Here is a 26,772-nt window from a genome sequence, read left to right as displayed (position 1 = left end):
CTCATGGCAGCCCTATGAGGCAGATATCACTATGACAGCCATATGAGAGATAAGGAAACTGAGGCAGAGAGGGGTTCAGTAACTTGCCTAAAGTTACCCAGAAGCATATGACTGCTATCATTCTCACTTGTGCTGCCACAAGAGCAGATGTGGCCTCTGCCAGGTAACCTCAACACAGGTAGTGAGCACCACGTAATCACCATCATGACCACCACCAGACCATCTCCTCCACCAGAAGCACAGGCACAGACCTCACTGTCACAGCTATCACCTCCTTTTCTCACCTCCCAATGGCTCTACCACCACCTTCTCCAATGCAGCCTACCTTTCCTAGTACCATCTTCATCAAAGACTCTGGCCAAGAACAGAGACATATTTCTTGGTGCCTGTGATGGAAGGAGACATTCTACTAGCAAGTGAGAATTCTGTCATTATGAGGCCTGCTGGTTTGTTCTGCATCCCCAGACCCATAATCAACCACTGGAGAGAATTTTTCAGATTGCTGAGGGCTGCCTTTGGAAAAGAATAGCCATATTCAGTTAGCTTATTTCTAAAATGAACTCCATACCTCCTTGATTCATTTAGTCATAGGTTTATGAATTCTTTCTTCACACAAGTTCACAGATACTGCTCAGCTCCTTCTAGATTCTAGGGTGTACATGGGAAATCTTTCCTCAAAATAATACCATATGGGAGCCCTCATCAACAATCTGGGCTGACCCAGAGCAGTGACCTCACAAGGATCTACAACCACATCTGGTTCACTAGTCCTAGTATCACTAAAGCCATTTAGGGCCACAAGGAATCAGCCTATCTCAAGAAAGGCAGGTGAGGCTTATGCAAGGAACTCACTGCTCTTCTTTAAAGAGCAGGCACCAAACACCCTCTGCTTTCCCACCTGTTTGGAAGAGATAGAGTGCAGGGTTCTTATTCTCCAGGCTGCTTAAGAAGCAGTTCTGTGGTATACCTGGATGAGAACATATAACTCTAGTCTAGAGCTCAACTGACCTCTTCTGAAGCTATTAAGGTCCAGTAAGGTAAAGGCATTAGCTCAGCTGATGGTTGATAAATGGATGTCTGAGAAGAATGCTGGCTGGATGAGTTGCTGGATACATGGAGGGACAGATGAACAAAAGGCACCTCAGAGGCACTACGTTGGTTCGGGAAGTGCTGGTGGATTCACAGGTTTCTATTCAGGATCAAGAGCTGTGGTGAAGCTGTGTTCATTGGTAGTGAGGTCTACTGAGAGGAGAAGCAGGGAATAAGGTTCTAGACCTAGCTTTCTCTGGCCCTCAATTTCCCGCTCTGTCAAGTAGGGTATTTTCTATATATTCTAACTTGCATAGAGCTGATGACAGAAAAAAATTATCGACATAGACAAGAATCTACTCAACAACATGTAGATAATTACTATCATTTTCTCAAACTTCTAAGAAACTGTTCCCATAATATACTAGCTGGTGACATTAGGGAAGATGGCTCAGGCCAGCATGTCCACATCCTTTTCTTATTGTTTGTCTTGACCTGTGGTCAGCACTGCCTTATAGATTTAAGTGCCAGGGTGTGGTTACAGTTCACAGGAGGATTAGGATAAAATGACAGGAGGGCACAGAAATAGTCATAAAAATCAGGCTGAGCCACAGTTTAGAGTTAGCATATCTATGTGAAAATGTACAAACCTAAGCCAATGGAGATCTTGTTGTTCTCATAACATTGCTCAAAAACTGTTTTGTTGGAAAGGACCAGTACTGGGCATGACACATGGATATTTGCATATGTGTCATCTTGTTGCATATATTACTACATTCCTCAAATGTCATAAGGGACAAAAAAAGGAGATCCTTGAAGATATTAGAGGTACTATACTTATGTGCACATGTAATCTAACTTTTGTCTGGAATTCATTTCTTTGTCATTGGCAGCAGGACCAACCCAGTTGAGTACAATTTATTTTAGGGATCACCGCATAGATTTAGATTTAATCTGGTATATAAAAAGCACTTGGGGAGAGATGGTTGTTGTTTGGACTTTTCCACAAACACAAAATACATATGCATTTCCTAGTACACAGGCCTGTCTGCCTGCACAAGGAGCTCCCACCCCTACCCCGCCCTGGGGACAGCTGGGGCAGCTGCATCAGTCCCTCCCTGACTCCTGCAGAGTGACTTCACAGGGACAGACCCAGCCCTTGTCTCACCATCTCACCATCCACATTGAAGGAATTACTGTCTGCCCCCAAATACAGTCATTAAAATGAGTGAAGTAACAATCATTGAGTTATATTTTTGAAAAAACATTCTCAGCATTTAATTATTGGTTGTGGTGTGAGAAGATTTAGATAAGTTGATAAAGCCAACTTTATGTAATTTATTTTTACTAGGCAATTATGGGCTGCATTACCTCCTGACAGCAAGGTATTGTGGGGCACGTTATTAAGCATAAAGCCAGTAAACACTGATGAACAATTTTGCTGAACTAGGCATGCAATTTAGAAAGCAATAATACACAAATCCAATTTGGTACACAATGGATACCGCAGCACGTCAGCACATGTAACTATCACAGCCTGCAAATTAAATTGGGGCGGCCCTTTCTGCAACGGCACAGGCCAAGATTAAGTATATTTTCCCCCTCAATTTAACAAGTTGCTGACCACAAATATAAATACGTGTGTATGTATTTATGGTCCTCTGTGTGGATGTACATGCGCATGTGTGTGAAGCCACTTGTGTTTTCTAACTACACTCTCACACGCTTCCCACAGGCCACAGGTGGGAGAAGAATCTTGCCCTGTGCAGAGAGCTGGACGTCAGCATTGCTTTGACAGGGAAGCCCAGCAAGACCAGCCCTGCAGTGACTGCTCTGGCCATGTCCAGGTAACCACAGCTTGGCTCCTCCAGGCCTCCAGCAGAGGGTGCTGTAGCCACCCTAGGGAAGTCTGTGCCTCTGCTCAGGAGCTGAACCCTGAGAAGTAGCCACAGGACAGGCCCTCAGGTGGGCCCACCATGCACGGGATTCAAGCCAGGTGGCCATGTAAGGCCCTAGGAACTGTTTCTTAACATACACCTGTTTCTGTCCTCTCTCATTGAATATCCATGAATTCATAAAGAAATCCAAAGCTTACATGGAAGCTTTGTAATTTTATACTAAAGAGAAACTTTTTCCTGAGGGTCACCATTTGTAATATTTGAGGTGATGGTTATCCTACATTATAGAAAATGCCTTTCAGGGGCTCTAAAAAGATGTAGGACAGCCAATGTCAGATGCTCCACAGGGCCCTGGCTACACCTCTCATGGGATAGGACTGGAGGCAGCTAGGAGTGCTAGAAAGAAAAAGCCAGGGCCTCCCCCTGCTCCGTGGGGCCCAGGCTTCTTGTAAAATCTCCCAGTGCTTTGAGAGCCAGAACCTCATAGTTCAAAAGTATGCCCCCCGACTCCCCAGGGTCAAAACATTCTCCAGTCCTCCCACTCCTTCCCCTGCCTCCGGTGGAGGCCAGGTGCAAGCTCCAGGTGTCCCTGACTGAAAACTTCATGTTGGCAATTTCCTGATTGACTACTGGGATGAGTGGGACCACAGGCTTGACTCTAACACTCCTGCCTCTTCTTTTCCTTCCCCAGAAACCAGACCAAACTCCTTGTAGGTGACGAGAAGGGGAGAATATTCTGCTGGTCTTCAGAAGGGTAGAAGAAGGAGATGGTGGTGGCCCTGGCCTGGCAGCCCTGGCATCCCAGCTGCTGGGATGATGCAGTGCCTGGGCTCAAGGAAAACCTCAGGGTTTTCACTCCACACTGCCGCTGAGGAAGGGCCTGTGTACTGTGGCCTTGTATGGCACAGGATGTGATTTTACAAACACATGAGAGCTCACATGGGGTTCCTGGGAGTTGCATACTGGAAGCCCACACTCTCTGATGTCACCTGCACACCAAATCACATAGGTCTTACCTTTTCAAAGAGCTTAGTGCACGGAAAAAAAAATGGGTTGCTTACTGGAAACCAAGGAGAAATATTGTATTGTCTTTATTTTATTAAAACAACTCTTTTCCAATATAAAGAGCTTTTGAGCTTAAAGTTGCCACCCTTTTCCACTTAGGTATTTGCATCTCCATTCTGAGATAGACAGGAAGGCCTCAGGGAAACATGACCCTTCTTCAGTGTTCTTCAGTCCTCCTGTCTCTCCCCTTGGAGTTGGGCTCCTCCGTTGTGGCTTTGCCTGCCATGCAGACCCTCATGGGGAGTGATGGACCACACTCAACAGGTTGCTGTGACTGAGACACAGGACACAGACATGATGCTGCCCACTGCAAGCATAGGGAAGTCAGCCTGGAGGGACACCCCACCTGGGCCTGCCTGCCTCATCTGTACCCCACAACAGGTGGTGGGTCCTGGCCAGGCCCTGGCTTGGCAGGATCTTCCCAGGTCCCATTCTTACATGGAGATCAAGGCCCACAGTCCGCATGCTGATTTTGAGCTAGAGCTCATCCTGGGGAAATCTGACAGCTATATGACTTTTGTTCTCCATGTAAATACTTGGCAGGTAGTTAGCCCCTCTGCAGAATTCAGTATCTTCTGGTGTCTGGGTCACTCTCAGCTCAGTTGCTGGGCATTTATGGCCTCACCCTCACTCTGATGTCTTCTTCCCAACCCAGCCCTCAGAACTCCTTGGAGGAAATTCACCTGCCTCAATATCAAGCCCAGGTGGGTGCATAGGGACTTGGGCTGCTAAGCTCCTTAGTGTCATCTACCCTCCCTGAGATTTTCCTTCTAGGGAATCCTAATCATTCCCATATTCCTCTAGCCTTGCAGAGGTCCCACAGGCTGACACCACTCAATTTAGCATGGGCCTGGGGATGGAAAAAAATAGACTCAGTGTCTTTGACTGGGGTTAATTTACAGAAAAAATAGAAAGTAACTATGTCTAAAATAGTGAATAAGGGATGGTTAGAAAATAGGGATCTATCTGTAAACTTTGAAGTATTTTCAAAGGAGAAAGTGGAGGAGGAGACACATCTCAGGTTCAGGGCACTTACCCTGAGTGAGAAGGGCTGACCCCAGGCCTAGGACAGCCACCCCCTGCACTGCCGACCTGCATTACTAGCTGAAAAGCCATTTGCAATCCCTTGTCCATCTGGGACTGCACTGGAGGTCCGAAAATTGAAGAGTAGAGAGCACAACTCCCAGAAAGGCCAAGAAGCAGGGTCATAAATATCAAGGCCGGGCCCACTATCATGTTTCAAAACACTATGCCTAGCATATGTCCAAGGCTGAATGATCTGCTCATCCAAAGCTTCTCATGGGCACATTCATTCAACAAACATTTCCTGAGCACTGCCTTTTGCTTCCCAATGCCATGGGGAAAATGGGGCGACAGTGTTGGGTCTTGTAGGGGTCTGTGCAAACAGACTTGACTTGAGGCAGGAGAGCTAAAGGGAGAGATATCTGATGCCCTAAGAGGGCACAGGTGGCATTCTGGCTGTCTTCCTTCACTTCGTTGCCATAATGAAAGACTGCAGGCTGGGTAGTTTAAACAACAAAGTTATCTCACTACTCTGGAGGCTAGATGCCTAAGATCAAGGTGTCAGCATGGTTGATTTTTTTCTCTGTCTTTGTCTTTTCCCTGTGTCCTCACATGGTCTTCCTTTGTAACTGTGTCCAAATTTCTTCTTTTTATAAGGACACCAGTCAGAATGGATTGAGTCCCACCATAATGATGTCATTTTAACTTACCTCCATAAGGATACATTTCCAAATACAGTCAACATTCTGAGGTATTGAGGATTAGGACATCAACATAGGAATTTTAGTGGGACACAATTCACTTTATAACATTGGCTGAAGGAGGTGGCCCTAGGGTAAGATCTGGGAGGGCAGATATGACTTGGCCTTGTTGGTATGAAGAGTAGGGTATTACAGGAAGAAGGGACAGCATTGACAAAGACACAGGGCACAAGGGGCTAGAGGTAGAATGAACAAATGAGCAAAGATGGAGGACCAGGTGGAAGCTGGGAGCAGGAGAGTCTGTTGCTCTGGGGCTGCCAGGTGAGTGGGAGTGATGGGCAGAGATGGGCCATCCACCCCATAGAGCTATATTCCCAGTGCTCATCTCATAGAAAATGCTCCGCAAGTATTGCTTAAGTATATGAACGTGCAGATGAATGAATGAGCCATGGTGGCAGACATTTCAAAGCTGGTGGTTCTGGGAGTAAAAAAGTATCTCTGAGTGATGGTAGCTCCAGGGAGCAGCCCTTTCATAGGTGGGGTAGAGCAAAATGGAGTGAAGGAGGTAGGAAGAGACTCAAGGGAACTTGTGGGATGTCACAGTCTGGGACCAGGATGTTGTAGTTCCATCCGTGGAGCTGGGAGCAGAATAGGCACCCATGGGAAGAGGAGAAGGCATTGGGCAGAATGTACTCCAAGGAGGAGGTAAAGGAAGAGTGCCAGACTCACTGTTAGGGACCTGCTGCATCTGTCAGGTAAGATTCGGGTGACTGCCTGGGAGTAGCCTCTTTCCTTATGGCACTAAAGTGAGAGCCTGGCATTTCACTAGGGCTTCTGATGCACTCCTCTAGGGCCAGTTCTCTGATACCTGGAGGAGGGAAGCTGCTTTACACACAAATCCAGAGGGAACAGGGATGCCCAGGACCTTCACTGCAGACCTGGTCACACCTTAGGCTCCAGCAGGGTTAGAAACAGAGTCTGCTAGGGAGACAAACAGCACAGGCCTGGGATGGGGGCACAGAGAGAAGGCCCGGGGGTAGAGCCAGAGACTAAAGGCACTTGGCAACTAAGGGAAGAGTTAGTTCCTGCTGGTCTCAGTGTTTCAGAAGCTGGCCAGCCAGGACAGGAGTCCTTGATGGTTATCAGTGATGGAGAGAAGTCCAAGGCAGAGGCCTGAGGGTTACGGAGGGGAGGCAGAGAGCAGCCTCTACACCAAGGCCTCCAGCAAAAGAATAGACTGGATAAAAGGCCAGGAGCTCTGGCTTCCTGGACCAAGGTACAGGGGCCATGTGAATCCAGCCCTGCCAGAATCCCAAATCCAGTGGGTACAAGGAGAACCTATAGCAGGAGCAGTACCAAGCTGTCTAACCATGGCTTGGTACCTAGAGAGCATATGTCAAGACAGGTGTGTGCAGTGAAGGTTATGGATGAGAGCAGGGCCCGAGGGCCAGGTAGCCTGTGCCCCATTCCCAGTGTCCCTATTTCCTGCCAAAATCAGTTTCTACATAAAATTGGATCCCAGTGTCTACCTGATGACTTGTCATAAGATTAAAATCATATCTTTATTTATTTATTTATCTTATTTATTTTATGGAGGGATAAAGCCAATGACAAACTGCCTATCCTTGACACGATGCAGTCTTTCAACATATTACTTACTCATTCACTTGCCAGTGTTTTTTCTTGCTGATTCAAGCCCTGTGGCAGGCCCTGGGGACAGAGAAACATGTGCCTGTGCCTGGAGAAGTTCCCTGCCTGGGCTGGGGAGAGGTGCAGAGAAAACATGACAGGAGGTAGGTAGGCTCTTGTGCTCAGACCTATACAAGGCTGGAACAGGAATGTTCGCACAGAGATGGCATTGCTTTGGGGACATCTAGAATACACGTCCGGCCTCAGACTCCAGGTCCCCCAGACTCTGGACCCCCTGGCAAGAGCAGAAGCCACAGTCTGTATGTTAAACCATCTCCCAGGGGGTGCTGATGCAGGGCTCCAGGGTTCCCACTTGGAGATACTCTGGAGTGGACAGTGACAGGACAGAGTGAGGATGGAGGTGTTTGCCCACTGCTGCTCGCCCTACAGTCTCAGCTCGCTTGTGAGGGGCTTCCTTGGCTTCAAGGAACAGGCATCCCCAACTCCACTCACTTCTACGAGCTCAGCCTGAGACAGCAGCCGGGCCTACCTCTCTCCCAGCTGAGCTTATCCCATCATAACTTCTTAATAACTGTGAGGCCAGCCCCCATCCCAGCCCCACCACTGGGATTGCTGAGAGCCTCTACTCCTGCCTCCACCAGCAATGCCATAGATATTGCTTCTACCCTGAGAAAGTTTCAGCTCTCTTCATCCAAACAAGTGCTTCTTTCCCACCCATTGATCATAGCAATGCTCACCCTGTCCTCTCTTTGTGCTCTGAGCTCCAGGGAGAGAAACCAAGGACCCTGGAAGCCACTCAGGACAACTGCCTCCCCGGACGACGCAGAGAACTTGAGATTAAATTTGAGCACATTAACATGCAGCCAAGCAGAGTACATTTGGGGAGAAATAGACTCTTCATATGAAAATCCTGATGAAATTTGTTTAGCATAAAATCAAATCTCTCTAAGTCCAAATCAGTTTTGCTTTGGTAAGTTCTGGGTACACATGACAGGCTGGGATGTGGGTGTGTGTGGGTGTGTGTGTGCACGCGCACACTCACATAAGAGTGTGTTGTTTCCATTTCACTCTTGCAGGCTGCTACTGCAGCACCTTTATAGCCATTTTTAATAAACAGTATTCTTCAAATTGCCCCCCTCCCCCACATTTCTGAAAGCTCAGAGAATACTCTGTGTGTCCTTCACACTAACACCTTTTTCTGCCCCCAAACTAGTTGATACAGAGACAATTCTGGTCAAAGACCCTTCACTACCACTTGCCAGAAATGCATTGTCATAAATAAATCACTCTGCAAAAGACTCATAGTGCTCAGTACCCCAGTGCTGTGCAGAGCACACATGGCAGCCCTGCTGTCATCACAGTGGCGTCAGGCACTGACATCAGAGTGAATGGCTTATGTTAACTATCAATCCATGCAATTGTTTGTTCATTCATTCATTCATTCATTCACTCACTAGCATTGCCCCAAGGTTCTCTGAGTGTATGTTCCAAGCCAGGCTGGGGCTCGATGGAGAGAGGCTAAGCCTGGACACAGGTGTCTGAAACTTAACTCCTAAGAGCTCATGGACACATACCCTCTAAATCAGCTTTGTAACAGATAGGAGCCCAGAAAAGGCACTTGTCTAAGGTCAGCAACAGAACCTGGTTGAAGTTCTAGGCCAGAGCACACCCTCTGCAATACAATGCAGCCTCATATTCCTTGGGGCTCCACAGGCAGATTGAGGTCTAAGTAGCCTGCCTCTTAGGCCCTAGAGTCTCAGTGCCCTTCCCTGCTCACCAATGCCTGGGTTTCAAAGAGCAGCTGCTCCCCCCCCATCTCACCACAAAACACAAAGGATGCTTTTGGAGGAATAAAAACAGAAAAAAGAGTTAGCATCTTTGTGTTGGAGGAGACTAGCTTAAGTACCTCCTGTGACAAGAAGCTCACTGCTGCAGAAGGCAACGCCCCCTGACTTTGAGGATCATCCTTCCTCCTTGGAGCACAGGTCATGCGATGCCCCTGAGCTCCTTGGAGCAGAGGTCCACACTTCAGGACGCTCCTCTGCAGCCTCTGGCTTTTGTCCGTCAGCCTCAGTTGTTCTCACATCTTCTTGCTGCTGCTTGGTAAAATTGGAGTAATAACTACTGACCTCACAGGTTGTTGTGAAGATTAAATGAGATAATGTGTGCACAGTTCCTAGCACAGAGCAGGTGCTCCACAAATGCTAATTATGATGATGATGATAAAAATGTGGTTTCTCACAATGGACCTGATAAGGGAATAATGAATTTCATTCTCTTTTCTCTGCTCTCCTCTCTGAGGAATTATCCTCTCATTCATTTATTTTCTGAGTTTCCTCAATCCCTTACCACTTTCATGATTTTTCTACCTCATTTGTATCAATTACAAGGATCTTAATATTGTATTTCATTTCACTCATTTGTTGTAATGCCTTTGAAACCACAGGTTTGATGTACAGTCTCTATTTTTCTAAGTACATAAAAATATATGGAAAAAAACAGCTCCTGTCCTTGCACCCCCTACAGTCACCTCATGGTCCTGAGGTCCCTGAGTCACATTTTAGGAGACACTGTTCTTACCCAAGGTCCTGGGGCAGACACTGTGTTTTGCCTGGGGAGTAGCTGGCCCAGAGAGGCCCTAGGTATGCTCACCCACCCTGGGTTAGTAAAATGGAGAGGGCCCAACTCTCATCCCCTCCAAGAGTGCCTTTTATTGCACCCTGAGAGGAGAAGGCACAAGGCTGCGGTTCCCATCTGCAGGTAGACCTCTGAGTTCAAGGCCTGGCTTCCACATTCTGGGTAACTTTGGAGAAGCTGGCTAATGCTCTCGTATCTTGGTGTCTTCTTCTAAAATAGGAATCATGTTATAGAACCTACCACATAGGATTGTTGTAAGAATTTTTTAAAAGTATTTATGCAAGGTAAGAAATCCAGTACCTGGAACATCGAACGTTCTCAGCAATATAATAGTGATAAAAAAAAAAACATTATATGTTTATTAACAACAAGTCTCTTCTTGGCCAGCATCATGGATGGGACACTATCCTACTAGTAGCTCAGGCCAAAACCCTTTGAGACATCTTTGAGTATTTGGAAAACAGTTTGGCTTGTCTAGAAATATAAACTTTCAGTTATAGTGTGAAACCAGCCATGTACAATATAAAAATACAAAAATGAATAGTATGGCTTTGTGCTAATACAACTTTATTTATGGACACTGAGATGTCAGTTTCATATAATTTTCACATCACAGAATATTTTTCTTCTTTCAATTTTTTTCAAACAGTTTAAGATATTCAAGTCATTCTTAACTTGCTGGCTGCACAAAACAAGCCTGCAGTCTGCTGCTCTGCTCTTGGATAAGCAGCTGGGGCAGTTAGTTTGTGAGGAGCAGGAGAGACCTCAGCATAAGGCCCCTGCTGGGAGACCAAGGCAGCAATCTGGTCCCAAGTTGGAAGGACATCCTCTCCCTATTTCTGCATGAGACTCAGTGTGATTGAGGTCAAGAAGCAGAGGGGCACAGCACAGGGCATTCAGGCAGCAAGGCCAGTAGGGAAGGAAGCAGCCCTCAAAGGGTTGGAGGTGACCACAGGGAAGCTGAAGCAGGGACTTTCTGGGAGATCCAGTCCTGTGGGCACGGTGTATCTTAGGGTGACTTCCTGAAATACCTGAGGTTTCTCATCTAAATGACCTGCCATTTTGCAGTGGGGAACACTGCCCACAAAGATGGGGCATTGCTACGTTTCACATGAACCACAGGCTGGAGAAACCTGGGGACATTCATGTCCCAAGATGCAGAGTGAGCAAAGCCTGCCTCTCCGGTGTTAGGGACCTCAACTCTTCAAGAATGTGTAATAATCAAACGGCATGCTAGTGGTACACCTCGTCCCTCAGTGACTTGTGATTACCTACATCAGTCTTGGTGAGGGGGCATCTGACCTCCTAGTCTCTACACTGGGGTCAAAATAGAGCCACAGACTGATGATTTAGGGGATCAGGTAGAGCCTGTAGGTGTCTTCTGTTCAGGCCATGCACTGCTAATCATTTGACTGCCTTGGAGGGGCAGGTTTAGCCTTTCAGTTTGCAGCAGACCCCACTGTGTCCTATTGTTTTGTTTTGCCTGCTGCTTCAGACATTCACATTGTAGACGGGTCCCAGACTCATTTTAATTTATGGCCACTGAGCCAGCATCGTGGGGCAGAGCCAGGGCTTGGGAAATGTGCAGGAGCCTCCAGCCTGCTGTGCACAGCCCACTGCCCCCAGAGCCAAGCCTATTCAAGTCACTAAGTGGTTTGCAAGGATTTCTAAACAGCTTTCCGGGGCAATTCTCTCTGCCAGGCACCTTCCAAGTCATTCCACATTTACTTATAACACTTCTACGTGTCAGGATACAACAGTGAAAGAGACAGATAAGATCTCTGACCTCAGGGAGTTTTATAGTCTACTCATGGAGATAGGCAACAAAAAATAAGAAGACCACAGCTGACGAGGAGCTGTGTCCTGTGAGATGGGACATCAGGAGATGCTCGAGGTAGCGGTAGTGAGGGACACTCCAGAGAATCAGTGCTGAGAGGGATCCAGGTCCATGTTATCTAATGTAATCCTCATGTGTTATCGTTAAGGAAATGCTCAGAGAGGCTGAGGGCCAGTCCAGCTGCAGGATTCAGCCGAGTCTCTCTCACTGCCCCACACTGCACTACAGGAATTGCTGCAGGACCTCTTGTCCATAAATCTGCCAACAGCACTGAGCCCTGCCAACAGGGAACACCTTTTTATTTTCTGTTTGCTTGCCCTTGTTCTGTGCAATCAACAAGACAGGAGATCCTTACTACTTCCTGTCTGAGCACTAGTGCCAAGCCCACAGCCTGTTGCAGCGCAAGACCTGCTGTGAAAGGGCCCAGGCTTGCTCTGAGTGCCTTGTCAGCTGGGAGAGGCATCATCTTCTAAGCAGGGGTGGAGCATATAAATCTGCCCCTCCTTTTCCTATGAGGACCCCAAGGACGACTCTTATTCCGTCTTGGTTGCAAGATAAGAAGATTCCAGAAAGAGGAGACCCTGTGCCAAAGTACCAACCAGCCCATGGCTAGACTCCTTCCTGGCTCCTCTTACCCTGTGCTGCCCCTATGCCAGACCAACATTTTGAATGGAAATTTCCCATTTCCCAGACAGTCCCCTAAGCTCTTGTGGGGACTTCAAGATCAGAGACAAGTTTTTGTTTATTTATGTCTTTCTGTACTGCTTAGAGGAGCTGGTCCCCCATGCGTACTCCATGAAGACATGACAAATGAGTGAGTAAGTGGATAAATGAAGGAAGGATGAACTGAAAGGAGACCTCAAAAAATCTGCAAAGGTGCTTCGTGAATGTCTTGCCAAGAGCATAATAAACGGTGTAGAGAGCACACTGTGGTGGAAGGGCAAGAGTATGGCCGGCCTGCCTTCCATGTGCTGCCCCGCCTGGGGTTGCCCCGCCTGGGGCCAGCAGGTGCTTGGCTTGTGACTAAGAAAGCAGGAGCTAGAGATGCATAAGCAAAAAGAAGAAAAGTGGAGACTTGGAGAAACAAAGAGCAAAACAGGATACACTGGGTGCGTGGGGTTGCCTACTGGGCATATGCATCAGGCTCCCTCTTTGAGACAGGGCCTGGACAGGGAGCAGAATGCATGGTAATCAGCTAAACAGAGTTGGACCTTCTGAAGTCTCATTGCAGCTGCCATCTGTGGGGATGCTGAACTGGTCAAGGTGTGTCTTTAGAGTAGAACAGGTTGCGACTCACGCCCCAGTTCTGTGCCCATCTGAGGAACGCCAGGAATCTCGCATAACCTCTCAAAGTCTTAACTTCCAAATGTGCAGAATGTCAATGATCATACCAATCCTGTTGGGGGTTAAAATGCATAATGTACAAAACATGCATTCCCTTAACCAGCCTCCTGGCATGGTGTTAAATGGCAAAGCTGGCCTTTCAGAGCATTCTTGTCAACCAGCCTAGCCCACCCCCTCTATGGACTTCTCACCTGGAGCTGGTCCTGTCTACCTGGCTCTCCACTCACTCATGCATTCATCATATGTAGAACACCATTCATTAAGTGATTGAGTGTGTCCAGCCCTGATCAAGGCACTGGAGACAGGGTGGTGACCAATAAACAAAAACCCCAGCCTGTAAGAAGCTTGCATTCTATGAAAGGAGATAAACAATAGATACATAAGAAAAAAATACCTAGCAAATAATGTACCACTCTAAGGAGAAAGAAAAGAAAAAGAAAAAAGAAAAAAAAAAACACAAAACAAAATCTGGGAGGAAATGAGAACGTACGAGGAGGAGAAATGTGTGACAGAGTGCCCAGGACAGCGTCCCCAGTAAGGTGACATGAGAGCTGAAGCATGTGAGGGAGTGAGCCACGTGGGTGTTAGGGCAGAAAATTCCAGCATAGGTATGACCAAGGGCAGGTCCCTGAAGCAGGAGCATGCAGCCCTGAGAAACAACAGAGAGGTGACTGAGTGGGGCAGAGTGATGGAGAAGAGCAGGGGAAAGATCAGAGCAGAAATGGGAGGAGAATCATAGGGAGCCCCAGGGTCTGCGAACTGCAGGCATGGAGAAGGGACGGCAACTCCTAAAATACAGCAACAGGCCCTGGTTGGTGTGACTCAGTTGGTTGGAGCATTGTCCTATAAACTGCAAGGTCACGGGTTCGATTCTTGGTCAGGACACATGCCTAGGTTGTAAGTTTGGTCACCAGTCAAGGTGCGTGTGGGAGGTAACCAAGCAATGTTTCTCTCTCCCTCCCTTTCCCTCTCTCTAAAATCAATAGGCATGTCCTTGGGTGAGGATAAAATTTTTTAAAATAACAATAAAAAATACTAAATAGCAACAGAATGTACCAGTCTGACCAAGCCAAGTGATCCTGGCCTCACACCACGCACATCCTGGCTTCGCCCTAGTAGGCAGAGTGCTGCCCTTGCCACAGCTCACACTGACCCATGTTTTGGCCATTCCTTCCAGTCCCAGTGGCCCTGGCATCTCACACATGCAGGAGCTGTCCTCAAGGTCCAGGCACAGTGCGGTGGACATGAACCAAACTGGGAGGCCCTCATCAAACCTCCTTTCCCATTTGGCTGAAGTCAGGTCCTGACAGGGACCCACTCTTCTTCTCCCAGTACAGCACATCCTCAGCTGGGGAGAAATCCCAGTTGCCAGGCTCCAGGCCAAGCGTGGAGCTCACTATGAGAAATCACACAGATGGCAAAACTTGCTATTTCCTGTACAACACATAATTAGGTTAGATAAGAAACTAGCTGTGTCTAAGTGCTATAAATGTCTATATTAAGCTGTTTTGAAAGTGCCGAGCACTTTGACATTTGAGAGTTCAGAGTAATTGAGGTATTGAAATAAAATTGCTTCTGTTATTTAAAAGGTCATTATCATCTTCAGTTAGATATATGAGGACTATTTTCCACTCTAGTGAGCCGTTCTCCCTGGCACAATTAGTATCGCTTGAGCAGAGACCTGCTGGGGACTCCCACCGGCAACCCCCGCCAGAGGCCCAAGGTAGCCATTAAGACACATGGAGTGCGAGGAAAGCAAAGGAAAGCCTGTGTCACCCATAATCACTGCCAGTCCTGAGAGAGCCATCACCATAAACTCGGCACCTACTTTCCACCTTTCCTGGCACAGCAGCTTTCTGCGCAATTTTGTCTCATTTTCACAAAAGGTCTTCCAGGACACCAGTGATGGCAGGACCTTGAAGATGCAGAACTGAGGCCACCTGAAGTGAAGGAGCAGGAGCTGTGGCTGGTGGGCCTGGAAGGCTGGCCACCTTCCTTTGAAAGCAAAGTCTTTTTTTATTGTATTTTTTCCATTATCATTTGTCCCCTTTATATACTTCCTCCAGCCCCACAATCAGCACACTGTTGTCCATGTCCATGAGTCCTTTTTCCTTTTTTGCTCTATTTTTCTACCCCTTAACTGCCCCCTCCCATGCCAGAGGTGTCTGAGTCTGTTTCTATTTTGCTTGTTAGTCCAGATTGCTCATTAGATTCTACACGCGAATGAAATCATAAAACATTTGTCTTTCTCTGACTGGTTTATTTCACTTAGCATAATATTCTCCAGGTCCATCCATACTAAAATTTTCTTCTTTTTTATGGCCGAGTAGTATTCCATTGTGTAAATATCCCATACTTGCTTTATCCACTCATCTACTCATGGACACTTGGGCTGCTTCCATATCTTGGTGATTGTAAATAACACTGCAATGAACATAGGGGTGCTTATATTCTTTTAAATTAGTGTTTCATGTTTCTTCAGATAAATTCCCAAAAGTGGAATCACTAGGTCATAAGGCAGTTCCACTTCTAGTTTTTTGAGATATCTCCATACTGCTTTCCATAGTTCCTGCACCAATCTGTGTACTGCTATCAACAGAGCACTAGGGTTCCTCTTTCTCCACATCCTCACCAGCACTTTTTGTTTGTTGATTTATTGGTGATAGACATTCTGACAGTTGTGAGATTGTATCTCATTGTGGTTTTAATTTGCTTTTCTCTGATGATTAGTGACATTGAGCATCTTTTCATATGTCTTTTGGCCATCTGTATGTCCTTAAAGGAAGTGCATCTATTCAGGTCCTTTGCTCATTTTTTAATTGGGTTGTTTGATTTTTTTTGGTGTTGAGTTTTGTTAGTTCTTTATAAATTTTGGATAGTAACCCCTTAGCAGATATATCAGTGAATATATTCTCTCATTCTATGGGTTTTTTTTTTTGATTTTGTTGATGGTTTCCTTTACCGGGAAAAAACTTTTAAGTTTGATATAGTCCCATTTATTTATGTTTTCTTTTGTTTCTATGCCTGAGGGGAAAAAAATATTGCTATGAGCAATGCCCAAGATTTTACTGCCTATGTTTTCTTCTAGGATTTTTGTGGTTTTGGATCTAACATTTAAGTCTTTAATCTATTTTTTTATTTATTCTTGCATGCAGCATAAAAAGGTGGTCTAGTTTCATTTTTCTCCATGCATTTGACCAATTTTCCCAACACAGTTTATTGAAAAAACTATCTTTGGTTCATTGTATGTGCTTGTTTCCTCTGTAAAAGATTAATTGGCTATAAATGTGTGGGGTTTTTTTTCTGGGCTCTCTATTCTTTTCCATTGATAGTGTGCCTGTTTTTATGCCAATACCATACTGTTTAGATTACTATGGATTTATAGTATTGTTTGATATTAGGTAGCATGATTCGTCCAACTTTGTTCTTTTTTTCTCAGGACTGCTGTTGCTATGTGGGGTCTTTAATGGTTCCATATAAATTTTTGAAATATTAGTTCTAGTTCTGTGGAATATGTCTTTGGTGTCTTGATAGGAATTGCATTGAATCTATAAATTGCTTTGGGTAGTATGGACATTTTAATGATGTTAATTCTTCCCATCCATGAACACAGTATGTGCTTCCACTTATTTGTAACTTCTTCAATTTCTTTCTTCAGTTTCTTATAAATTTCTGAGTACAGGTCTTTTCCATCGTTGGTTAGGTTTATTCCTCAGTATTTTATTCTTTTTGAAGTAATTGTGAATGGAACTGTTTTCTTAATCTCCCTTTCTGATAGTTCATTATTGGCATATAAAAATGCAACTGATTTCTGGATATTAATTTTGTATCCTGCTACTTCACTGAATTCATTTATGAGCTCCAGTAGAGCTTCTTCATGGAAACTTTTAAGGTTTTCTATGTATAGTATCATGTCATCTGTAAATAAAGACAGTTTTACTTCTCTCTTTCCAATTTGGATGTCTTTTATTTTTTCTTCTTGTCTGATTACTATGGCTAGGACTTCTAATTCTATGTTGAAGAAGAGAGGTGAAAGCAGACACCCTTGTCTTGTTCCGGATCTTAAGGGGAACTCTTGTTGTTTTTGCCCATTGAGAATGATGCTGGCAGTGGGTCTGTCACATATGGCCTTTATTATATTTGGGCATGTTCCCTCTATTCCCAGTTTGCTAAGAGTTTTTATCATAGACGCTTGATTTTATCAAATGCTTTTTCAACAGGAATTTGCACACCACATTCGTTGCAGCACTATTCACAATAGTCAAAAGGTAAAAACAACCCAGCGTCCATTGACAGATATATGGATAAGCAAAATTGGATATCTACATACAATGGAATATTAACCAGCCTCAAAAAGGAAAGAAATTTTGATATATGCTACAACATGTGTGAAACTTGAGGACATTATGCTAAGTGCAGTTAGACAGTCACAAAAAGACAAATACTGTATAATTCCATTTATGTGATGTACCTAGTCAAATTCAGAGACACAAAAAGTAAAATGGTGGTTTCTAAGGGGCTGGAGGATGAGAGTATTGGGGAGTTACTATTTAACAATTACAGAGTTTCAGTTTGGGAAGATGAAAAAGCTCTGGAGATAGTGATGATGTTTGCATAACACTGTGATCTACTTAATGCTACTGAAATGTACACTTAAAAATGGTTAAGTTTTTAACCATTTTTTATGGTTAAAATTTTATGTTATGCATATTTTATGTAATGCATATTTTACCACAATTGTAAAAAGCAAAGAAATGTGCATTCTACTGGGGATGATCCATACTGCAAATGACACATGACAGCTCAAATGATGAGACACAAACTAATTCATTTTATGTTTGTCCACTTGGGCTTATCTTTGGCTAAATATTCTATTCTTTCTGTTGCAAGATGTCATTGTGTGAGCTGTAGAGTCACACTGAGCTACTCCGAGGAGAACCGAGCCTGGCTGAACACAAGAGGCAGCTCGGTAGATGGTGATGTGGCATCACTGGGGTATGAAAGGCAACTTGACAAAGACAAAGAACATGAGAGAGATGAGTGGGTCGAGGGTGCAGGGAGACAGTGGGAGACACCCTGATTTTCTTAAATAATGGGGAAAGGCTGAAGTAGTAGGAAATTAGAATGATCTGTGGCTGTTCCTCAGAGAGTACTGAAAAAATGTATTGAATTAGGGGGAGAAAAATAATGCACCACAAACACCCATTGCAACATGTAAGCAACTTACAAATGTAAGCCACTCTAACTACCAATTCCAGAGCTGGGAATTTACCTGGGGAAATAAAATATTGTTTCAGTTTCTACAGATGGGCCTGGAAATGCCTAGATACTGTGTTCAGGTACTTTTCTTGGAGGTCAGTAACTGTTCTGCAGACCTCAGACCTCAGCTGTGGTCTTCTGACTGTGGTGGTTTCAGATGCAGTTGTGAGTTCGAGCCTGTAAGGCCAGCCCTGGCCAGGATCCAGGTGTCCCACCATACAGTGCTGCTCAGAACTGCTCCTTCTTGTCCCCAGAGAGGAACCTCCGCAGGCCCCTGAAGTGGTAGACATCCCATGATTCCCATCAAACCTCCCTGCCAAGCCTGACCACAGCCAGAGGGTGCTGCCAGTCACTGTGGCCTTGTCACCCTCAGACAAGGGTGTTATTTCAGGCTGGTCTTTGATATAAAGTGGCAGAGGGACTGGCAACAGGATAAATACAGCAATGTCTTTTTGCTGTCTGTGGAAGCTCTGGATAATGTGGTTTGAGGCAGAAGATTTGGAGCCTTTAGGGAGGGACAAAATCTGTAGGAAAAAAAATACCTGCCATGTGGGTTGTGGGTTGTGGGTTTTTTCAGTTTTCAAAGCACCTTCCCAGCCTTCTTCACTTTTGTTCTAAGAATTGAGAAGCAGGTGAGTATTAGGCTGTGTGGCAGTCTGTAGGCACAGCATGGTGACAAAGCTGAAAAGGTTCTACCCTCAGTGAGACTCACTGTCTCTATGGAAAAACAAATTCATCATTTAATTGCCTTGTTCCCCCAAAAAGAGCTGCCTGAAAGAGATGACACGTGCTAGAGAAGAAGAACCAGATCTGGAGACTGGTTGCAGGGCTCAGGGAAGGTCCTAGGGAGTTTTCTTTACACCAGGCTCAACACTCTATGTGTTCACAAAGGCCATATAAATACCAGCAGATGTTTTATCCCCAGGTAAGCTGAGAACAAGCTTATGGGAGAGCCAGTCCTGAGGGCTAGACCTCTCAGCATAAGCTCTCTCAGTCCTGAGCTTGTGAGGTGGCTCCTCCCAGAGGAGCGGGGGACAGGGCACCATACCCCCCCATACTGGAAGCTGTCCACATGCCTGTTCCTCCCCTGATTTCTTCTGAGGCTCATGTCCAGAGCTGGGAATTAGGAGCACATCATTGCCCTTAATGCCACAAGCGGAGCTGGCTCCACACAAGAAGGTAACTCTAAATCTTGTTGGCACTGGCCATTTTTCACATGAGGACACTGCAGGTCAGAGAGCTCAATGAGCTTCTCAGAGACATACAGCAATTAAAAGGCAGACCCAGGATTTGGATCAGATATTCTGGTTCTAAATCCTTTTGCTCATGTTACTGAATGAGAAAAACCAGAACAACAGCAAAAGAAAACAAACTATATGTAAAGAGAAATAATGCCAGTCTCTGATCCTGACTCTGGTATCTGAGAGAATGGCTTGGATGTATTGGGTTGGCCAAGAAGTTTATGTGTTTTTTTCCATAAAATAAAAGACACATATTTCATTTTCACCAATAACTTTATTGATTTTGGATATCTTGAGTATGTCAGCTATCTCCTGTGCTGTATAACATTGATTATTCTCAATTAATCTCTTGATTTGACCACTCTCAACTTCAACTGATCTACCCGACTGTGGAGCATTGTCTAGAGACAAATCCCCTGCACGAAACTTCACTAACCACTTTCAACACATTTGATCAGTCACAGAACCTTCTCCATACGCTGCACAAATGCTTTTTCACGTTTCACTTGTGGTTTTACCTTTCTTGAAATAATAAAGCATAATATACTGAAAATGTTGCTTATTTTCTTCCATCTGCAATATTAAAAGGGCTACACAAAAATTTATCAATTTTGATGTATTTTTTTAATGCACACTTTATATGACAGCTGTCACAATACAGTCTAACAAAATTGTTTTGAATAAAGTTAAAGACAACTAAGCGCTACTAGAGCCACTTTATGGAATAAACCAAAAGACTTTTTTGGCCAACCCAATACTTGCTTAGTTGGTACCCTGCTTTTGGCACACAGTACAAATAACCACTTTACTAGCAAATGGAATAAAGGGACAGGGAAAGAAGAAATGAGAGAGAATACAAAAAGAGAAAGAATAAGATGTGGACCACGATTGAATTGGGAAGAGAATGTATGGGAATGTACAGAAAAGGCAGAAGGAACTAGCTGTGAGGGGGAGGGAAAGAGAGAGGTCCCTGTGAAGAAGGATGGGTAGAAGCAAAAGAGGTCCTCAAATTCTAGGTGATGGCCACCAGGGGGTGCTTTCAACTGTGAGTAGTAGAGCTTCTGTCCAGCGTTGGCCAAAGGGTGACAGAAGTGGTAGTGGACTGGGGAGGGGCAAGAAAACAGTGTGTGGCCACTATAACTCTATCTGTTAACTTAGGAAGTCTAAAACCCTGGATGAATTCTCTACTGGCAATCATTCTTGCTAGTCAGATGCTCTCAGTGGTCAAGCCAGCTCTCACCAGGAGTGTGTAAATTAGCAGAGGTCTCCTTTTTACTAACATATCTGGAATAAATCATGTGGGCAGTTATTTGCGTAAATTCCCAATCTGTCAAAATCAAGAGAGAAAAATCAGACAACATAACCAAGCCACCAAGCTCTCTTCATCGGGGCTGGGAGTGAGAATAATTCCAGAATTTTAGAAAGTTAAAGGTAAAAAAAATTCTCTCTGCAATGTATCTTGTTCTCTCTGCCATCTGCTGAGCGTACTAAATGATTCTTTCACTACGACTTTTCACCTAACTTTGAGTAACCTCAGTTTCCTCATGATAAAATAAAGCAGTCCCAAGCACAGGTGGTAAGGAAAAGTGTGAGAGGCCAGAATCTCTCTCTGCTTGTTTGCTGTTGAAATCCCAGTTAAAAGGCCCGTGGCTCATCTCACTTACCAGGCAACCTCTAGTCCTTTTCCCTGCAGTCACAGATCAGGCCTCCAAAAGGCCAGGGTTCACACAGCCAGGGGAAGAAGAGAGAGGATGAGATTTGGGATGCATGGAGAGCCACCAGGCAGGGAGTTTGAGAGCATGTTCCAGCTGGGTTCTGCCCCCATGTGGTCAGCACCCAAGGGAAGCAGGTCACTTTCTATCTCCTTAGTTTCCCCCACAGTAAAGTCACAGTCTTCATCATGATGCTCCTAAAAGACCTTGCAATTAGGACTCTGGCACAGGTATCTAAAATTTCTATCTTTAGGAAACTGAGGTGACCATCAGACCCTCATACACACAACACAAACTTTTGCAGAACAATTCCTATGCGTTTTTGATTCCAAGGTTCTAATCATACTCATAAATAGGAAGCAATCACTCCCATCCACCCCATCAGCTGGAAAACTGTAATAAAGGAAACTAGAACGCAGGTTCTTTCAGCAGCAGCCACGGCCCCCACACAGGCCAGCTGCTAATGAGTTTTTCTCCCATTTGATGATGGAGGACACTTGCAATAAAGTTTAATGTGGAAGAACAAGGTGCATTTAACCAAAGCTGTAAACATCTCTAATTCTATTTAAAACTATAGGGTGCAGTACATTAACATTTAACAATCACACACTAAATTGGTGTGAAGCTAATCGAGCTGTGATTATTAGAATGCAGGCACCAAGTCATCTTTTATCAACGACAACAGAAGGAGCAGGAAACTACCCTGGCCACCGTCACATCCTGCCCTATGCATTAATTAAGAATCTCCTCCAAATCACTACCCTATGGAAAGACACTGATTGCTCTGAAGAAAATATGCTGAGCAGAGCAGCCACGGTTCAACACCGAAGAGTTAGGCTTGCGCACTTTGAGAATTGTTTTCTCCAGCAAAAACCAACTATTTTTTAAAATGTGAAATGTATAATTAATTCAGAATAAGCAGAGGCTCACCCTCTATTGTACTTGACCTCTGCACAGTTCACATAGCCGAACTTTTCTTCCTTAGAGAAGCTCCCAAATATGGGAGCTTTCTCTGGGCCTCTCCACCTTCTTGTCCTCGCTTTCTCTTCTGGTCCTTAGGCTCCCCACCTGCTTCTGGATCTGCCAACAGGGTGCTCCCCACCATGCAGACCTAGGCACCTACCCTCCTATCTATGGGGCACCTCTCCCTGGGGATTTTGCCCAGTCAGGGCTTCAGCTGTGACCTATGTTCTGAAGACACTCCCATTTTCCCAGGGGTTCCATTTTCACATTTCCCAACAGTTTACATCCTTGCCATTCAAACTGGTCCAGGGACTAATAGCATGGGTAATGCCTGGGAGCTTATTAGAAACACAGACTGCCAGGGCCCAGACATCCTAAACCAAAATCCACTTTAATAAGACGCCAGTGATTCATGTACACACTGAAGGTTAGGGACCACTGGTCTCTTCTAGCCATCTGGGCACCCCACTATAGCTCAAGCTCAACATGTCCACACTGAAGGCAGACCCTTTCTCCAAACTATGGATTTCTTCTCCATTTTCCGTCGCAGTGAACAGCTTCTGTCTAGTGTACAGGGTGGATGTGAGCTGGGGGAATCAATATTCCCACCATATGGCTGCCACACCTTATAATAGGCTGCAAATGTCCCAGAGCTGGGCCACCAGACCCTGGTCTCCTCGGCCAGGATACTGGGGAGACATCATGTTCTATGTGGAAGGCAACCTAAATGTTAGGGCCAGGACAGAAAGCCCCTACATTCTTGTGACAGGGCTCATTTGAGTCTCCACCTGGTGCCTTCCCCTGCTGTGGCCAGAGCTGCTCGATACTGTCTCAGGCCTGTTGCTGTCCCTACTCCAAACCTGAGGGCCCTATGTTGGGAGAGCATAAGTTCCAAAGCTTGATGGTCTCTCTGCTCATCAACAAGGTGCCTTCAGAACCCTGAGAGGCCCATTAAGTGCAGATGTAGCTGGGTTCATGGCTGCAAGTTCAACTCTTGGATATGATGTAAGTGGGCTCTGATGCAAACTGTATTAGGCAGAAGTCTCTCTGTTGCAACCTGACTAGCTTGAATAAAACCAGGGATTAGGTCATAGGTAAATAGGATAGATTGTTGACTCAAAAGATCTGAAGGAGGGAGGAGTCTGAGGGATTTCAGGAGCTGAGAGCTGAATCTGTGCTTCCAGAACATTCTCCTTCCTGCTTCTCTCTCAGAATCTCCTTTACTCTCCCAGGCTTCCCACTTCACAAAGGACATTGCTGTAGCCAGATCTGACATGTGGCATTCCAGCTGAGCTATGCAAGGTAGGAGAGAGTTTGCTTTCTTCCAGGTACTCTGGTTAGCCAGACTGGGTCTCATGCATACTCTGGACCATTTTTTGTGGCATGAACCCCATCCTCAGTCCAGCTAACCTAAGCATCTCAGGGCTAAGTGATGAAGAAGCCCATTGATAGTCTGTAAGAGCATCAAGTGACTTAGTGTTCTCATCACAAATGAGTCTTGGGGCTTATTGATGTGTGCGATGACCCAGGTAACTATGCACTAAAAATATAGTGTCCCATGTTATTGTCATTCCAACAAGTATTAAGAGTGCATAGGTCAGGCTGATTGTTACTTGCCCTGTAAGCTAACAGCATCATGATGCTTTAATGAAGAGGTGATCCTAAAAAAATCCCCACCCCCTTCCTCTAACAGATGTTTAGTTCAGTGTTTGGGGAAACCTCTTTTTACCTCCTTGCTTCCTATGATGACTGCATGCCACACATGACCTAGGCCAAAACTCACCACCAAATCTGAAAGTATCTGCACTCTGCCTGCAAGAACCACTGCATTCTGAGCAAAAGCATCTTATTTGTTGTAACTTCACTTAAATGTACAAGCAATTGTGCATGTTGAAAACTCCTTATATATATTTGTTCTGATAGATGTCTTATAGTAAAACAGCATGGATGGAACTGGAGAACATTATGCTAAGAGACATAAGCCAGGCGGTGAAAGACAAATACCATATGATCTCACCTATATGTGGAACTTAATCATCAAAGCCAGCAGGCAAGGAAAATATGACCATCAACATTGAAAAAAAGAAGAAACCAATGGGGATGGGAGGGAGGAAGGGAGAGTGGTAGCAGGGAGGGGAAGGGGAAGGGTCAGATCAAGGAACAGGTGTGAAGGACACATGGAAGAAGCCAAAGTGGGGAAGGGAGGAGGTGTGGGTGGGTGGCTGGGTGCAGCAGGGGAGAGCGGTGGCAGTTAAATGGAGACAACTGTATTGGAACAAAAAAAAATTAAAAAAAAACCAAATTGAAGAACTTTTCCTACTTTCTATTTGCATGTTTCTTCTTATGTCTACTTAGAAATGCTATCACATGTTTAGTGGTATATTTGATAGAGAATGAGTGGAGTTATTTTTTATGCTTACTATGACAGAAACATTGAGATTTTTCACTCTAAAGGAACACCAGGTAAAATCATCCATTGCTTCCAGTCTGAGCAGAACTTGAACGGTTTGCTTCTGGCAATAACAGTGGGACAAGTTCTGTTAAGATGTTGCCAATAGCTTCTACAGTTCCCTTGAGAAGCATTTTCCGTAGGAGATGGTCTTACAGCTGCCTGTTATACTCTATGGTAGCAGGTCCCCCATTGCACACGTTAGTGTGCATTTGTGCAGCTATGACCAGAGTTTTGGAGGTAGAGCCTCAATTGAATTTATCACAATGACTTGTTTGACCAACTTGCACCTACCAGCTTGTAAAAGCTGTGTTCTTCCTGGTAGGATATATTAATTTCCATGTGTGATAGTCCTAAGCTCCTACTAAATTTGAGGGGCTAGGTTTGGGGTGATTGAAGCGCAATTCAGTTCTACAGAGGCCTGGGGGATTCCTGCTCCATTGCCCTCTGCCACCATTTCCTCTCCATATGCTCCACTTGCCACTCCCACCTGGCACTGCCAGGGCCCCATTAGCTCATACGGTTCTTTGTGCAAATCAGGAAATCACCTTACTTCCACAAAACATTATATAGCCCTGTTCTGCTGGTACACTGCCATGAGGAAATATGATAGATGCCTATGATAATTATGTGAATGATGTGCTAATCATATATCCTTCTCCCTAATGAGATGCTCTAGGAAGTTCCAGTGAGTTCTTCCAAACGGTCTTTCTTCCTCAAAAGATGCATGGTCTATTCGCTACCTTTGAATCTGGCAGAAAGGGAGGGAATAAGATGCAGTTGTAGCCACAGAGAATGACTTTCTCTTTGTAAAGTCAGGCTACTTTGCTTCTGGAAAATCATTTCCTGCTCTCAGTGCGGACGCTTTCCAATAAACCACAAGAGGGACTCACAAGCCATTATGAGCCTTTGGGGTTGTCGCTGTAGAACTAAGTTCATTGGCAAATATTTACATTAAAGTTACTGCAATGAGAGCCTTAAATAGTACAGGAAATTTCATATTCAAAATGCAAACTGGCTTCAGGATGAATGCTAACACAGTGTATTTGTGTAGCAATTTAGTGTCCAGAATCTTGCAATATTCATTAACCCATTTTAAGAATTCTATGAGAATTAAGTCACCTTTATATATGTGAGTATGGGACAATTAAAGGATAAGAAACTTGACCAAGTTCAAATTACATAATTACACAGAAGGGCACAAATCACACTCAAGGCTGTGTTTAAAATATATACTTTACCACATATACATGGTCCATTACAAAAATCAAACAATTTCTGTAGTGCACTCACACAGAAAGAAGTATCCTTAATAACACAGTTGACAGGATGGCCCTCTCCAAGAATGGATCTGTCTTCAGTGAGGTCCTGGATGCTGTGGGAGTCTACAGAGCAACTTCCCCATGTGTGCATATGCCACACATTCCTGCCTGACCCCCACCCAAACCTATCAGAAGCTGCATGCAAAATTGAATTGGGCAAGGCACTTTCCAACAGTAGGGTCCTTAAGGACACACTTTTCCAGTGTGGCTTGTACTTCTTACTCTCAGTCTGGGGGCCTCAGGTAAAAGGCTTTGCATTCACATGAGTAGACATTCAATCAGACTTGGTAACTTTGGCACACTTCCAAGAGGTCCACTTCTTCCAGTTTGTCACTGATGGGAAACTCTCCCACTCCTCTGGAAATGATGAAGAACTTCTTGGAAGATAAAGTCTCTATATTGGTAAAGGCCCATGCTGCCAAGGGGGTGATAGCCTTTAGCATGGTGGTTGTGGGTGATCATGGATGGGGTAACGGGCACTGGGGTTCTCAGAGACAGCTCATTTTCTGTTAGGCCTCAGACCTCCCTACAATGGGCCTCTCTGCCCTTCAATTGTCAGGGTCAGTGCATCTATTTAGAACAAGAGATGCTATCTTGAGTACAGCTTGTAATAAGCAGTTTGCTCTGCTCTGAGTGCCCTAG

At 45.0% G+C, this 26,772-nt stretch overlaps 1 protein-coding gene across 1 annotated transcript in view; it reads left to right on the top strand.

The window, feature by feature from the left end:
• WDFY4 (WDFY family member 4) overlaps positions 1 to 3,937 on the top strand; it is a 328,638-nt gene extending 324,701 nt beyond the window's left edge. The window contains exons 61-62 of the mRNA XM_054572378.1: positions 2,765 to 2,876; positions 3,619 to 3,937. Coding sequence (XP_054428353.1) covers positions 2,765 to 2,876; positions 3,619 to 3,685 — 179 coding nt within the window. The 3' untranslated portion in view covers positions 3,686 to 3,937. The remainder of the gene's footprint in view (positions 1 to 2,764; positions 2,877 to 3,618) is intronic.
• The last annotated feature ends 22,835 nt before the right edge of the window (positions 3,938 to 26,772 follow it).

This window comes from Pteronotus mesoamericanus, unplaced genomic scaffold, assembly GCF_021234165.1.
Source record: "Pteronotus mesoamericanus isolate MK-2021 breed Mesoamerican mustached bat unplaced genomic scaffold, CSHL_Meso_final contig_230, whole genome shotgun sequence".
Taxonomy (NCBI): Eukaryota; Metazoa; Chordata; class Mammalia; order Chiroptera; family Mormoopidae; genus Pteronotus; species Pteronotus mesoamericanus.
Note: the sequence above shows the minus strand (reverse complement) of the source record. Positions and strands in the feature narration are given on the sequence as shown.